The following is a 17,096-nucleotide window of genomic DNA, read 5'->3' on the forward strand; positions in this document are numbered from 1 at the left end:
CGGCCCCGAAGTGACTTGGACCTGAAAATATGTGTCAGATTCGTGTTCTACTCTAAAATACCTCTTATTTGAGCCCCAGATTTCACTGCTGGAAATACGCCCTTTTTAACTGGTGTTATGGGGGTCGGGTGGCGTCATAGACACTTTCCCCGAATATTGATATCAGATTCGTGCTTTCGGGGTTGTTATGGGGGTGGGTCGTCCCCTAGAAAATTTGTACGGCTACTCTGACCTGCTTCTTGCTTCCTTTCAGTAGTAACCTAGTCCTCCAACGATCCGAATCACTCCATAGGATTTTCTCCTTCATACAGACTATTACGCGTTCCACAGCGTTCCGATCTCCCGATTTAATGTCTTTAGCTCCTAGAAGCTGCAATTTTTTTGCGGAATTTTAACAATTCAAAACACAAAAATGTTGGCCGAAAAATTCTACAATACTATAGTCCTCTAAATACACCAAACTTTACCCAATGAACAAAACGACAAATTAGTCTTGTTTTTCGAACATCTACCAGCTCGAGATCATATTCAATGCTTTCTATTTAAGAATAGCATAGAAAAGAACTTATATAAAAGTTGAGCAAGTGTATATTTTAATTTAAAATACTTTGACTGGCTTGGTGGATCATGATTTCTGATACGCCATGTATTTTTATCAACCCCTTGATCAAATTGATTGAGGTGCCCTACATACAATGAGATTTCAGCCAAATCAGATAATAATTGCGACCTCCAGTAGCTCAAGAAGTCAAATCGGGACATCGGTTTATATTTGAGCTATATCAGGATATAGACCGATATACTTTACTTTTTTCTATAGTACACTTAAAAATATACATGTGTACCAAATTTTAGAGCTCTATGTTAACTCAAACTATTTTGTCAAACGAATGTATGAAAAGGCAGTCCTGTGCGTCGCCCCGAAAGTCTTCGCGTTTATCAAGTTTACTGATGACAGTCTTATGGCCCTTACAGTCAAAACCCTCTCTTCTTCCCTTACTCCGCTATGGTCCTCTTCCTATCTTACCAGGTTTGCTATCGTCGTCTCCATTATCACGAGGTTGTGACCTATGCCCGTATTCTATCCACTCTCCAACGTGGTGCTCATCGATCCGTCTATGACAATACGTACTCTGAACCTGTAGTAATGTCCTTATGTTTCACATCTTTTTCATCGCCATTTACCAAAATACCGAGGCCATTTACCAATATGGAGCCACTGAACTATCCTCGGATTCAGCCTATTTCAAGACTACCACCCGTTTTCATAGTGCCCATCATATTTGAGCCTTCTCAATACACTCCTCGGTTAGACACTGCCAGCTCAGATTCCTATCCAAGATAACTTCCATGTACGGAATAGCTGACACGATGTGTTACATGATATATTATATTTGTTTTTTGACCCACTACCATAGGATGGGGTATACTAATCTAGTCATTCCGTTTGTAACACCTCGAAATATTTGTCTAAGACCCCATAAAGTAAATATATTCTTGATCGTTTCGTCGCTCTGAATCGATCTAGGCATGTCCGTCCGTCTGTCGAAATCACGATAGAGGTCGAACACGTAGAGCAAGTCTCTTGAAATTTTACACAGATCGATGTAGGTCGTTGGGGATTGCAAATGGGCCATATCGGTTCAGATTTAGATATAGCTCCTATATAAACCGATCTCCCGATTTGACTTCTTGAGCCCCTAGAAGCCGCAATTTTGTCCGATTTGGCTGAAACTTTGCATGTAGTGTTTTGTTATGACTTCCAACAACTGTGCCAAGTACGGCCAAAATCAGTCTATAACCTGATATGGCTCCCATGTAAACCGGTCTCTCAATCATCCTTGTTCGGTTCCTAGAAGCTTCAATTTTTTTTTGGTTTGACAAAAGTTTTGTATGTAGAATAAAATTATGCCCTACAACTTAATTTATTCCGTATAAATTTTTAGCAGAATCCATGGCGGTGGGGTTACCAAAATTTGGCTCGGCCGAACTTAGCAGGTTTTTTTTTTGTTTGTTTAAGCATTTGCTTCTGAGTTTCTTTAAAAAAAAGCTTAATAGTGTGATTGAATCAAGCTTATCAAGATTAATATTGTGATTGGGTTATATTTGGTTAGTAATTCACAGCAATCTCATGTTGGCGAACTCAAACACCTCAAAGTAAACAAATTGTTTTTGTATTGCGCTTTGAATCGTTGTAATTAATGATACCACAAAAAACTATAACAACACCAGAAATATTGCGACTAGTGAACGCAAAAATTCAACAAAATCTAAAGATATGAAAATATCCCATGGTGATGGTGGTAATTTCCCGATCTTCGTGTTCTCTGACTGGAAAAATTTCCCAATTTTACTGAACTGAGGGCACGTTCGGGAATTTGAGCCCACGAATTGTTAGTATGTGCGGCTATGACCTTCGATGGGCGCTCTCTAATTGCTTTCATCGAGCCTGGCGCCAAGAAAATACGACTTATTATCGAGAAAACTTTCAAGCCGTAGGCACGCAAAATTTTCGGTCGCCGACCATGGACGTTCCAACAAGATTCAGCACCGCCACATAAAGTACACGTGCCATATTCCAAGAATAGCTAAATCAAATCATATTTTGCACTTAATTTCGTGCACACTGTCCAATTTGCCAAATTTCTATCAGATGGATTTCTCAATTTGTGTTATTTTAGAGAGCAAACCATTGTGCTGGAGTAGCCAAAATGCCATCAGACTACATTCGTACAGCTTGCAACTCGTATTTAGTTTTCTGGTAGATACTTAGGTCCAGCCCAGTCGCATACCTTACCAGAATCTCTTTGGATTCCTACCCCTTAGATGGGTTCAGTTTAGATCTTTAGTAACTCCATAAGGTCCTGGTGACCAAGTGGCATGAGATGGATTAATATCTTCATCCTCTTTCCAACAAAAGTATACATGTTTACTCAATTCGAAATCGCTGCTTTCTTTAAAATCAATAGCGTTCCTACTTGGATGAAATAGATAGCTTGTGCAAAATTTGATGGCAATCAGACAAGTCTTATCTGTATTTTTGGTCACAAAAAACATGCACAGAAAGGCAGACAAAATGAAATTTGGCAATAATTCATAATCATTCGCCATAGGTAAGAACAGATTACATTCTTCCCTTCTTAACTTTGCACTTGGTTGACGCAACTTTATAAAACACCATTGCCACAACGATGATCTAGGGTTAAATCATCTTAAAATCTCCGCTATGCTTGATTTGCATTAATTTTATGCTTAAAATGCACTGAAATTCTATTACTTTTTTTCTCTTTCATTAAAAGGTTACGCTTGCCTCATGTGGCATACTCATCTTCTTCGTAATCAGCAAAATATGCCAAGAAATTAATTAAATCCCCTTGTGGTTGCCTCAAAGATTTTTGCTTGATTTTATTCTTTTTCTTTTTTTTGTGCATGCTCCCCACAAAATCCTTTTAATATGCCTCTATGAGCATAAATGGAAACAAATGACACTAATTAGGACTGCTATTTTACTTGTAGATGGTTGTTGTAGTTGTATTTACCAGCGATTAGGATTTCTCAATTTTTCATTAAGCTGCTCAGCGGCAATGGAAGGCAAAGAGCAGCACGCAAATTGATGTCAAAAGTTTACTCATTTATGGTTAATGAAAAAAAAAAACCCAAAGGAGGGAGAGAAAAAAGAGAATGGTGACAAACTTTTGATCTCCTGAGTTTTCTGGGTTAATGTGAATGTGCTGCTGTGTGAGCGTGTGCTCGTGTGCGCGTGTGTTAGTTCGTTTGGTTTATTAGTATGCCATAAAAGCAATTGCATAAATTATTGCAAATAATTAATTTTTAACGTGTCCCCGTCTGTTCGTTCGTTTGCTTTTATCTCAGTTGTCTTTTGGCATTGTGTCCTTTATGCATCCATGGTCTTTGGTAATGTCCTTTCATTTGTGCTCCAGCATTAGTTTTATGATCAGCTTTTTGTCATGATGCTGCTTGGCTGGCTCGATGGCTCGATGGCTGCCGCCTTGTCATGTCATTGGCAGTCTTCGCTCTAGCACCCAAGCATCAACACCACCAGTCAGCACCACCAGCCATCATTATCCGCCGCAGGGTATTTTGATATTTTATGATGTCATTTAATGCTTTCTGTGTTAATAACTCTGTGCGTATGTGTATGTGTACAAGAAAGTATGTCTCCTATTCCCTACACCCTAATGCGACACTCGCATTGTAATTATCTATGAAGGAAAACAGTTGTGGGCAAGTTTTGTTACATGCTTTGAAACTCGGGGCATAGTCCAAAATTAGCCGCAATATGAACTCTTGTTATATTAGTTATTATTATTAAAGGCTATTATAAGGATGCGTGCCCAAAATAATTTAAAGAACGAAAAAAAACCAGCACCCAAACTATTTTTGTCTTTGGATGAATGTAAAAGCAGTTTTGGTTTATAGACTCGAGCATTTACGCAGTACATCTTTAAGGTTTGTTTTATGGACACAGTGATTAAAAAAAAGCCTGTAGGAGCTTCAGTCACGAGGATCTAATGGAATATTTCCGGCACTACTTCGGAAAACTACCCAAAATAGCAACTAAATTATACCTATAACTCTCTCATCTCCCCGAAAGTCTGGCAGAAGGCAAGGAGAGCGTTTATACCTAAACCCGGCAAGGCAATCCGTGCGGCCCAAAGGAATATAAACCTCTAAGCCAAACGTCCTTTCAACTCAAAACCATGAAACGTAAAGAGACATCATGATTAAGAATAGAACAACCGATGAATTGATCGAATACAAGGCTTTCGGTGGAAACCGCCCTTCATGAAGTTGTGAATCAGATAGAAAAATCCTACAATGCCTAGATGGATATGCTAACTTTGTGTGTTGACATGGAAAGGGCATTTAACATGTAAATACCGTCACACTGACCCGATCTATAGACATTTACCAGTACCGGTCTGGACTGGCTTCATAGAGACTGAATAAACCAAAAGGCACGTCAGATGAGGTACATTTTATCGCACTCCTGCATGTCAGGCACAGATTTCAACGGTTGATCAATGTCCAGCGAGCCGCCGCACTAACAATGGCAGCCGCATTTCGAACCGTCTCAGCTGCTGCGGTGCAAGTTATAACAGGAATGGCTATCCTACATCTGCAAGCAGAAGAGCGCTCAGTGCTTTTCAAGGCGAGAGTGAACAACAAAGTACCTTTCGAAAGACAAAAAATTCACTATACAAGACACTGATACTACCCTTGCTGTTGTATGATTCCGAAGCATGGGTACTTGCGAAGCAAATTGGGGGGTACTTGGAGTGTTTGAGAGAAAAATCCCTCTTAAAATATATGGACCGGTCTGCGTTAATGGTTCTCCATAGGCGTCGTATGAACCACGAACGGTATGACGATGTAAGCTATCATCGAGAGATGCTTTGTTGTTCACTCTCGACTTGAAAATTAAACGCATCAAAATACAACGTTTGCGTTGGCTAAATCATGTTGTCAGAATAGATGAAGAAGCTCTTGCAAAGAAGTTTTTTGAAGCCGACCATAATACAGTACGCTAAAGGGGAAGTCCAAAACTCCGAGGAAGTGACCAAGTGTAGAGCGACATCTCGAAACTGGATGTCAGAGATTGGAAAAGAAGCGCACAAGATCGAGGCGCTTGGGCATCGATTATATTCTAAGCTATATCAGGTTATGGATCGATTCAGGTCATACTTGGCCTGGATATTGGAGGCAATAGCAGAAAGAATTGCACCTATCTATGGGCTTAAGAAGTATAATCGGGAGCTCGGTTTATATGGGAGTATTCCAGGTTAAGCACCAATTTGAACCATACCTGGGTGGATGTTGGTGGTGATCGAAAACGTCAGTAGGCAACATTTTAGCCAATAATAATTGCAACATGTAGGGGCTCAAGAAATCAACTTAGGACTGACTTGTCTTGGACCTAACTATCAGACCCTTGTGCGATCTGCTTATTCCTAAGGCAAGCCAGATCTTCTGCATTAGAATTTCCGACTCTCTTGAATCGGTGCCAAAAACGCACGCCATTCCGCCACAATCTCCAGCTCATGGGCCCAACATATGATCTTAATTGGTTTCGAAACCACTGTTACGCAGAGGTTAGTATGTGCGGCTATGACGCTGATCGCCTGGGTTCAGACCCTGGAACATCAAACAAACTTTCAACAGTGTTATACCCTCCAGATGCTGGCAAGATTTGTGAGCTACTTTGCCATGTGAAAACTTCTCCCCAAAGAGGTATCGCACTGCGTCTCGCCTTTCGGACTCAGCTATAAGAAGGAGGTCCTTTAACACTGAGCTTTAACCTAAATCGGACAGCACTCATTAATAAGTGAGAAGTTTGTCCCAGTTCCTGAATGGAATGTTCAAGGGTACATTTGCATTTGCAATGCCACCTGACCCCTTGACTGAGACTCTTCTCTCGAAATTGCCGAATGCCCGCACGTGCCCGGCAGCTTTTAGCTAAGCTTCACGTGATAACGCTGAACACCACACAAGTCGGAGCCTGTTCCAGTTCCAGCCTGTGTGGTGCTCACAGTTTTCCCGTGTCGACCCAGACAGATTATAGCATCACGGGATAATCGAGATGACGATAGGAAACATAGATTGCGATAAGTTTCGGATGGAGATCGAGTGCGAGACACTGTTGTCAGCGGCATAGTCTTCGTCTGGCGAGACTCTGGTGTTGGCATCACGTAGCTCATGTTACACGGATGAATCGAAGCTTTAGAGCGAAACAGATCTGCAGTGGCCTACAGGCGGAAATGTGGTCACCAAAAAAAAAAATCATGTGTGAACATCTTTACAGACAGTAACCGGAACGGAAGGTCGCGAATGATCTAAGAGTGTAACAAGGTGATAAGCACCCTCTCTGAGTATGGAGTATGGCCCGGCACCAAGGCAATAGATGCCGGGCCACGACATGGCCGGAATAAGAGGGCGGACGACTTGGCTGTAAGGGCCATATCATTGCCATTGACAGACCTGGTGATTGTCAAGCCCTTCAATGCGACATAGTCCGAGGTATTTGCGTGGGCTAAGGGAACGCATTTAGCGCTCGTTCCGATCACACGACAAAGACGGAATGAGAGGGCGGACGACTTGGCTGTAAGGGCCATATCATTGCCATTGACAGACCTGGTGATTGTCAAGCTCTTCAATGCTACATAGTCCGAGGTATTCCGATCACAAAGACTCGCATCCCCCAGCGACGAATGAGCATGTAACAATGTGGAATAGCGAAACGGTCGGTAGGACGACGAAAATGCTATGGGGGATCCAGATCGTGAGACGACGAGGCTATTACTGAAAGGAAGTAAGAAGGAGGTCAGTACAGCTATTTGTATCATGACGGGACACATATGACTACAAGCTCACTAATGCACAAATCGGTGCGGCAAGTGATAGCATGTGTTGGGCATGCGGTGAAGATGATGAGCATTTGAGCATTTCCTTTATCATTACTCGGCTTTCGCATTTAACATATACCGGCACTTAGGTGGAGACACAATACCAGACATGTGTAAGTAGCACGGAATTTCTAACTTAGATTTTCTTTTTCGAGGTTACTCTTTTTAGTATTTAGAGCGCACAACAAGTCGATTACTGGCTTAGGTGTATGTCCATAGTAGGATGGGCGGATTTACAACTGGACCCTCTTTTCAACCTAATCTAACCTAACAGTTAAAATAAAAAATCAAAGAGCTCGAAGGTTATACTACATCAATATTCTCCATTAACTCTGATTGGTTCATAAATTTTGTGAAGATTCTTTCTCGCAAATAGTGGCATGGGGCGGATTAACATCCGCACCTTATTTTCAAACTAACCTTACTTAACAGTTTAAATAGAAAAATCGTAGAGCTCGAAGGTTATACTACGTCAATATTCTCCATTAACTCTGATTGGTTTTTAAATGTTGCGAAGATTGTTTCTCGCAAACACTCCAAGTACTGACTCGTCTGCTTTCGTAAGTACGTATATCAGACACACACTTGAACTCTTAAGTTCCTGCAACAAATTTGGTTTAAGCAACGAGAGAACCAATCGTATGTCAATAGTGGCATGGGCCGGATTACAGGGTTACATCCGCACCTTCTTTTCAACCTAACCTAATCTTACAATTAAAATAGAAAAATCGTAGAGCTCGAATATTCTCTATTAACTCTGATTGGTTTATAAATTTTGCGAAGATTTTTTCTCGCAAACACTCCAAGTACTGCCTCGTCTGCTTTCACAAGTACTTATAAAGAAACACGGATATTTGTCCGAATATATCAGACAAACACTTGAACTCAAAGTCCCTGCAACAAATTGGGTTTACACAACGAGAGAACCAATTGTATGTCAATAGTGGCATGGGGCGAATTAATTCGCACCTTCTTTTCCACCTAACCGTACTTAACAGTTAAAATAGAAAAATCGTGGAGTTCGTACCAATTGTATGTCAATAGTGGCATGGGGCGGATTAACATCCGCACCTTCTTTTCAACCTAACCTTACAATTAAAATAGAAAATTCGTAGAGCTCGAATATTCTCCATTAACTCTGACTGGTTTATAAATTTTGCGCAGATTCTTTCTCGCAAACACTCCAAGTACTGCCTCGTATGCTGTCGCAACTACAGATATAGAAACACGGATATTTGTCCGAATATATCAGACAAACACTTGAACTCAAAGGACCTGCAATAAATTCGGTTTAGACAACAAGAAGACCAATTCCTTGAAATTTATTTCAATGTCCCTCCAAAGTATCTTCGAATTGGATTTGCTATATGAAACAGCTCCTTTATAAAGCATACTAAACTATCTCCCCGTACAATAAATTCTGCGTTAACTTATTCATTCTTACTTTTCAACTTCCCGATATCAAAGTATCTCTCATTGTTAACAGTATTGAATTTCATTGGTCCTGCATAGCACATAAAGTTATTAAAAAAAATTAAATTACTTTGTTGTATATAAGGACACTTTGCCTAAAGTGGTTTTTATTTAATTTTTTGCTACTCAATGCAAATTGATACTTATGAAAGTAATCAGGCTCAAGGGAAAATTTGTTAAGTGAAATATTTCTCTAGCATTTTTAATTTCTTGGCCACCCCACACAGAAAAATTCTTCAGAATTGTTCCCTCAAAAAGAAACGAAAAAACTTTATAGGAAAATCAACCCTCCAAGTGTTTCTTTTACTCTCCCCTGTTGGCATTTAAGCGTCATATTTCACTTAAATAAATATTTCACTTAAAATTAGGACAAAAAGATGAAAACAAAAATGCTGCTGGAGGATGGAAAAGGACATACACATACACTCGCACATACATATAAAAGAACACTCAAACTCTTACAGTTTTCATTAAGTTATTACGAGCTTCATGATGTTCGCGGCATCAACGAAGTCAACATTCGCTGTGGTTGCCAAGAATAACTTCCAACTAACCATCATATCATCCCTTTGGTTGAAAATGTCATCAACACTGTCATTACCAGGAAACAAGCACCCTCGCCCACCACTCGGCTCAGAGCCTCTAAGCCAAGTGAACTGATGACAAAGCACATTAATATTTAGCAACGGTGCTGGTTTTTTCGTTTTGTTTTGTTTTCCTCGTTAGTTTTTATTACACCAAATTAACTGATAGCAAGTGTATGCGTTCTACTCATCTTCAAAAATGTTCTTTCAAATCTGGAGACATCCTTGAAGACACACAAAACATACCCACATTGATGTTGTCGAAAGGTGAGCAGCAACAAGGATATTTAAGACTTAACTGGCAGGCCATTTCTACAAGACTTTTATTTTTTTAGAACGTTTTTTTTCTATAAACTGATGGCAGTTTAGACAATGTGATGTCATGTGGTAAAGGGAAAAAACAAGAAAGATTTGACACATAAAGCAAATTAGAAATTAATATTTAATAAGAGAAATTAAACATCTACCAAGGGAACAAAAATTGGCTTTGCAAGTGTATTTTATTGAAATTTTATCTTTAGAGAAAATTTCATAGAAATTTTGTCTTTAAAGAAAATTTCATAGAAATTTTGTCTTTAGAGAAAATTTCATAGAAATTTTGTCTTTAGAGAAAATTTCATAGAAATTTTGTCTTTAGAGAAAATTTCATAAAAATTTTGTCTTCAGAGAAAATTTCATAGAAATTTTGTCTTTAGAGAAAATTTCATAGAAATTTTGTCTTTAGAGAAAATTTCGTAGAAATTTTGTCTTTAGAGAAAATTTCATAGAAATTTTGTCTTTAGAGAAAATTTCATAGAAATTTTGTCTTTAGAGAAAATTTCATAGAAATTTTGTCTTTAGAGAAAATTTCATAAAAATTTTGTCTTTAGAGAAAATTTCATAGAAATTTTGTCTTTAGAGAAAATTTCATAGAAATTTTGTCTTTAGAGAAAATTTCATAGAAATTTTGTCTTTAGAGAAAATTTCATAGAAATTTTGTCTTTAGAGAAAATTTCATAGAAATTTTGTCTTTAGAGAAAATTTCATAGAAATTTTGTCTTTAGAGAAAATTTCATAGAAATTTTGTCTTTAGAGAAAATTTCATAGAAATTTTGTCTTTAGAGAAAATTTCATAGAAATTTTGTCTTTAGAGAAAATTTCATAGAAATTTTGTCTTTAGAGAAAATTTCATAGAAATTTTGTCTTTAGAGAAAATTTCATAGAAATTTTGTCTTTAGAGAAAATTTCATAGAAATTTTGTCTTTAGAGAAAATTTCATAGAAATTTTGTCTTTAGAGAAAATTTCATAGAAATTTTGTCTTTAGAGAAAATTTCATAGAAATTTTGTCTTTAGAGAAAATTTCATAGAAATTTTGTCTTTAGAGAAAATTTCATAGAAATTTTGTCTTTAGAGAAAATTTCATAGAAATTTTGTCTTTAGAGAAAATTTCATAGAAATTTTGTCTTTAGAGAAAATTTCATAGAAATTTTGTTTTTAGAGAAAATTTCATAGAAATTTTGTCTTTAGAGAAAATTTCACAGAAATTTTGTCTTTAGAGAAAATTTCATAGAAATTTTGTCTTTAGAGAAAATTTCATAGAAATTTTGTCTTTAGAGAAAATTTCATAGAAATTTTGTCTTTAGAGAAAATTTCATAGAAATTTTGTCTTTAGAGAAAATTTCATAGAAATTTTGTCTTTAGAGAAAATTTCATAGAAATTTTGTCTTTAGAGAAAATTTCATAGAAATTTTGTCTTTAGAGAAAATTTCATAGAAATTTTGTCTTTAGAGAAAAGAGTGAGGCATCCACAGCGGCTATGAGACTTAAGGCGATGGGAGAATGAATTGAGGATGGGAGCAGCTCATGCCATCGCGGTATAATCGCGGCGATGATAGGAAACCTGGAAGGAAGGAAAGAGGTTTCCAATCGGATATCTGAGATGAACCTTGAAGTCGAGTGCAAGGCTCTACTGCCAGCGGCACAGTCTTGGATTGACTGAACCCTAGTATTGCCATCTGGAAGATCATCTTACACGGATGGATCAAAGTTAGAGGACAGAGTGGGTCTGTGGGTCTACATTGAGAACCCAAGGACTGAGATCTGTTTAGACTGCCTATCCATAATAGGCGGAGATCCGGACGATCACGGAATGCATGAAGTGGTATGGTGCGAACGCTAAGACGTCGAGTGTAAGATGATCAGACCAAGGCTTCTGGCGGGAATCGAACCCACGACCCCTGCACTGGTAATCCCAGTACACTATCAACTCGGCTACCGGGGCACCCCCGGTAGCATAGTTGCACCTATCAAGATACAACGGCTGCGTTGGCTGGGAGGCCACCTTAACGCAGTGCTTATCATGTCCGCCTATGACGATGAACGCCTGGGTTCTAATTCTGGCGAGACCATCAGAAAAAATATCAGCGGTGGTTTTCCCCCTCCTAATGCTGGCAACATTTGTGAGGTACTATGTCTTGTAAAACTTTTCTCTAAAGGGGTGTCGCACTGTGGGACGCCGTTAGGACTCGGCTATAAAAAGGAGGCCCTTTTCATTGAGCTTAAACTGCATTCATTGATATGTAAGAAGTTTGCCCCTGTTCCTAGTTGGAATGTTCATGGGCAAAATTTGCATTTTTTGCGTTTGCTCGGTCATGTTGTCAGAATGAATGAAGAAGCTCCAGCCAAGAAGTCTTTTGAAGTCATACACGGTGGTACCCACAAACCGGGAAGACCAAAAGTCCGATGGAAAGATCAAGTGGTGGCAGGCACCTCGATACTTGTTGTCCAAGATTTTAAAATGAGCGCAGAAGATCGAGGCGCTTGGAACGCTTTTCTACGTTCGGCTAGTAGAACAAATGTTCTGTCATAGCCAATTAAACTTAAGTAAGTATAGTCGTAGGCCACCATAGCGCCGAGGATAGCAAGTCCGTCTATGATGCAGAACGCCTGGCTTCGAATCCTGGTGAGAACATAACAAAAAATCGTCAGCGGTGGTTCTAACACATGATGCGATGTCGATGCCGTTCGATGGGTGTGGTATAAAGAATAGGTAAATGCTAAACAGTGGCGGGTTTATCACCCGGCATGATATATGGTGTTGTGGTTTTGTGGACAACGCTTCAAAAATTCACCTTCTGCTCAATACGCAGCCGGATTCAAGGATGGGTGGTCTGTGCAGCAAAGCCGCAGGGAGGACGTCACGATCTGATAACTTTACCACCTACCCCATTATGCATAGAATCTTGAAATGAAAAGATGCGTGGATATATGCGTATGAGCCAAACCAATCGACCGTGTGTTTTTTCGAAGACGAGCCAAATTCAACGAAAGTTGTTCGTAGAAGAAGCACTTCGAGTCAAATGGTCGCCTGTTTCTTTGGCAAAACTTCTCATGTGGCAACTGTTCCGCTTGAGCAACGTAGGAGACCAATTCAGAGTGGTACACCAATTAGATTGCCTAGAGTCTTGGGAGAAATTCGAAAAACGATACAGAGAAGACAAATCATTGTTCACCATGACAATGCGAGCTCTCACACATTGGCTCAAACCAGCTCATATTTGACCGACCAAAACGTCGAATTGAGGGATCAACCGCCGTACAGCCCTGACTTGGCACCCAATGACTTCCATTTTTTCGCGCACATTTAGATACAAATGCGTAATCAACGATTTGGCTAATCACCAGAAAATGCTGTTTAATTTTTCAATAACTATTTTTTGAAGGTGTCTTAATCGGAGTGGAAAAAGTTATTCGACAATTGGTTTGAGCGGTCGCATATTTGACCGACCAAAACGTCGTAATGATAAAAATGCGAAAATCAATGATTTTCGTCGTAAGAAAATACTGTTGAATCGTTCAAACACCATTTTTTTAAGGCGTCTCAATCGGAGTGGAAAAAGTTATTCGAAAATTGGTTTGAGCGCTCGCAAAACTGTATAAATAATGCTGGAGGATACTTTGAAAAACCATCTTTCAACCAACGAGTTAATGCTTTTCATTATAAGACCAGAAACTTATATAGCATCCCTCGTATCATCATATGTCCTGTTGTGGACATTGCAAATTTTCTCAGGAACATTCCATTAAGGAACATCCCATTGCAAAATGATAAATATATATATTCGCCAAGAGCTTCAACATAGGCTACCTTGTCTTTGCTCCTTCTCCCAAAGTGTATTCCAATGCCTGGGTTTTTTGTATGAAAGTTTTTAAGAAAAACTTTTTTATCTTCTGAAAATTTAGTTTACAAACTGTTTGCAGAAATATGGCAAAACTCTTGATCTGGAAAATCCTCTAAATATCCAAATATTTTAAACATTTCTTTCGCTGTTTTCCACAATAGTCGTATGATATAAACAAAATTTGGTTGGGTTCTATTTGCAAATTACCCAAGTCTTCGATTTATTTGCATTTCTTTGTTCATTTTGTGCTGAATCTTCAATTTCTATAGAAAAGAATGAAAATGTGTTGGCGTCAGTATGGGTAGAAGTAGAAGTATTCATATCAAAAGTTTACCCTTTCTCTCCTTTTTCAATAAACTGAAAAGAATTTGAAATTTCCCATTCTACTCAGAATTTTCTATATGCCACCTTTAAGTATGTGTGTGGGTGTGTGTGTGTGTGTATTTATTTTTCCAATTTCCTTCGACCTGATGGAATCTATTTAATTTTCTTCGTTTTCCTATTCCCATGTTGCAGACATGGATAGATAATTTTGTTTGAAGTATTTCTCTGGCTCATTCCTCAAAAGCTGAAATAGCTGAAGAGTCTCTCATTTTTACACTGTCTTGGCTGAGTGCTTTCGTTTGCTTTTGGCTTGAATGCGGATTTTGAGCCGAAAAACGTGCATGGGAAAATATTTGAATTATTTCCTCAGGAATTTCATTTTTGGTTCTTGGTTCTTTTTAATGGTGCAAGTTTGGAAGAAGGTTAAACTAGAGCTGGTTAGGGTAGTGTGGAGGATGTCTGCCAACGTGTGGAGTGTATTTCAAGTTTTTAAAGATATATGTGTTCTTTATCACGTAATTTGATATATGATACCTGGTTTGCTAATGTGTGTTCTTTTCTTTTCATCTTTCGTTGCAGGTGGTTCAGATAGCAATAAAGGAAAAAGTAAGAAATGGCGAAAAATTCTACAATTTCCTCACATATCACAGTGTATACACCTGAAAGACAAATTAGGTAAGTTCTCCCCTGTAGGTGGTGTGAATGTGTTAACGCCACATGCTCCTTATTTATTCATATATGCCTTTTCTTCTTCTTATGTTATTTATGTAAATGACGCTTATTAAAATACTGCTGAGAGTTTTGTTAAAGATTTATTCATGTCAATTTGGTAGAAAATATAAATTCATGCATTTTTATAATGGAGGGGAGGGGAAATGATTTAGATGATTTCTGGGCCCATATTTACATTATACAAGTTCATTGACTTCAAATTTGGAAGGAAGAAAACTAATTTCCTTGTGCAAGCAAGATAAGGTTTTAAGCGTTTTATAGAGGTTTTTTTTATAGTGACAGTGATATAGGTGTTGAAAAATCAACCAACAAGGAGATATTGACTTTTTTAATTTTAGACTCAGACTCAGTTCTTAACACGCCCAGAAATCCATGTGGCTGAGAATAGATAAAAATGCTTGCAATTTATTTCCTACCTGCCCTCCCAAGCAGGCTCCGCTGTGCCTTCTGCAATACACAGAATAAAATTTTACTTATATTCATAGTCTAAACTTCTAGGTGAAAGCACTCCTTTTTCCGATGAAATAATGGCGCAGTGGCAAACTATTGCCCACTCCATGGAAAATGCCGCAAAATCCCTACTTGGGTACCTGAAGTCTCCTCTAAGAAACCCATGGTGCGACCAAGAGTGTCGAGATGCTACTGAAGCCAAGAATGCGGCCCATAGAGCAACCCTGCAATCAGTAGCAACGCGCCAGATGAAGAAGAGTTATCGGGAGAAAAGGAGAGAGGAGATACGTCTATTCCCCAGAAAGAAAAAGGAAATGGAAAGACATGAGTGTGAGGGAGGATTCAAAATGAAGTCCGGAAATTCTACCAAAGAATTACACATCAGACCAATGGCTTTGGTGCAGGCACATCCTCCTGCAGAGACAAAGAAGGAAATCTGGTAACCAACACAGATAACATGCTGAGGATATGGAAAGAACATTTTACCCAACTGCTAGTGTCCGATGTTGGCGGCGAAGAGGATACTGCAGAACAAATCCCTGATGATGGTATAGAATGTTTACCTCCTAGTCAGAATGAGGTCCAAGTAGCAGTGATCCGACTAAAGAACAACAAGGCAGCAGGAGCCGACGGGCTAACCGCTGAACTATTAAAGACCGGAGGCGACACGCCGATAAGGCGTATGCATCAGCTTATCTGATACCCGATGATTGAAATCTCATCATACTATGTCCCGTACACAAGAAAGGAGACAAGACGGAATGTGCCAACTACAGAGGAATTAGTCTCCATCCCATCGCATACATAGTACTCTCGAGCGTACTGTGTGAAAGATTAAAACCTAAAGTCAATGAGATAATTGGGCCCTATCAATGCGGCTTTAGACCAGGTAAATCCACCCTGGGCCAGATATTCACACTGCGCCAAATCCTGGAAAAGACCCGAGAAGGACAAATCTCTTTGTTGACTACAAATCCGCCTTCAATACTTCTTTACGTTCAAAGGTATTTCAAGCCATGTCTCAGTTTGGTATCCCTGCAAAATTAATAAGACTCTGCAGGATTACACTTGCTGATACGCGTTCCTCAGTAAGAATAGGAAAGAATCTCTCCGAATCAATTAGTACCAAACGAGGTTTCAGACAAGGAGACAGCCTATCGAGTGATCTCTTTAATATCCTGTTGGAGAAGATTATACGAAATGCAGATGTGAAAAGATATGGCACACTACTCACAAGACAACACATGCTACTCGCCTATGCCGACGACATCGATATCATAGGTCGGTCACCGGAAGTAGTAACTGCAGCCTTTGAAGAATCGAGAGAGAGTCAATGAAAATGAATCTGGCAGTAAATGGAGATAAGACGAAATGAATGGTTTGAACTCCCAAAAAGCCTTGCACAGCCAAACAGATAAAGAAAATGGAGCAAGTTGGGAACCACAACTTTGAGACGTTCAGTAAATTTATCTACCTCGGCACCGCCGTAACCGAAACGATTGAGTTTTGAGATTAAGCAAAAAGATGCTACTTTGGGCTAAGTAAGCAGTTTGGAAACAAGGCCACCTCTCGACAGACGAAGATTACACTATACAAGACACTGATACAACCCGTGCTGTTATATGGTTCTTCAGCATGGGTACTTGTGAAAGCAAATGAGGCAGTGCTTGGAGTATTTGAGAGAAAGATTCTTCGAAAAATATATATGGACCAGTTTGCGTTAATGGTGGATATAGGCTACGCATGAACCACGATCTGTATAAGCTGTATGACGACGATAGCATAGTTACAAGCATCAAAATACAACGGCTGCGTTGGCTAGGTCATGTTGTCAGAATGGATGAAGAAGCTCCAGTAAATAAGTCTTTTGAAGGCAAACACCGTGGTACACGTAAACCGGGAAGACCAAAAGCCCGATGGAAAGATCAAGTGGTGGGAGATAACTTGA

The 17,096-nt window shown here is 39.1% G+C and overlaps 1 protein-coding gene across 2 annotated transcripts in view; it reads left to right on the forward strand.

The window, feature by feature from the left end:
• LOC106092777 (G protein-coupled receptor kinase 2) overlaps window positions 1-17,096 on the forward strand; it is a 299,371-nt gene that overhangs the window by 245,138 nt on the left and 37,137 nt on the right. For both annotated transcript variants that reach the window (XM_059362081.1, XM_059362082.1), the window contains exon 2: window positions 14,546-14,641. In XM_059362081.1, coding sequence (XP_059218064.1) covers window positions 14,546-14,641 — 96 coding nt within the window. The remainder of the gene's footprint in view (window positions 1-14,545; window positions 14,642-17,096) is intronic.

The sequence above is a fragment of the Stomoxys calcitrans genome, chromosome 2 (genome assembly GCF_963082655.1).
Source record: "Stomoxys calcitrans chromosome 2, idStoCalc2.1, whole genome shotgun sequence".
NCBI classification, from domain to species: domain Eukaryota; kingdom Metazoa; phylum Arthropoda; class Insecta; order Diptera; family Muscidae; genus Stomoxys; species Stomoxys calcitrans.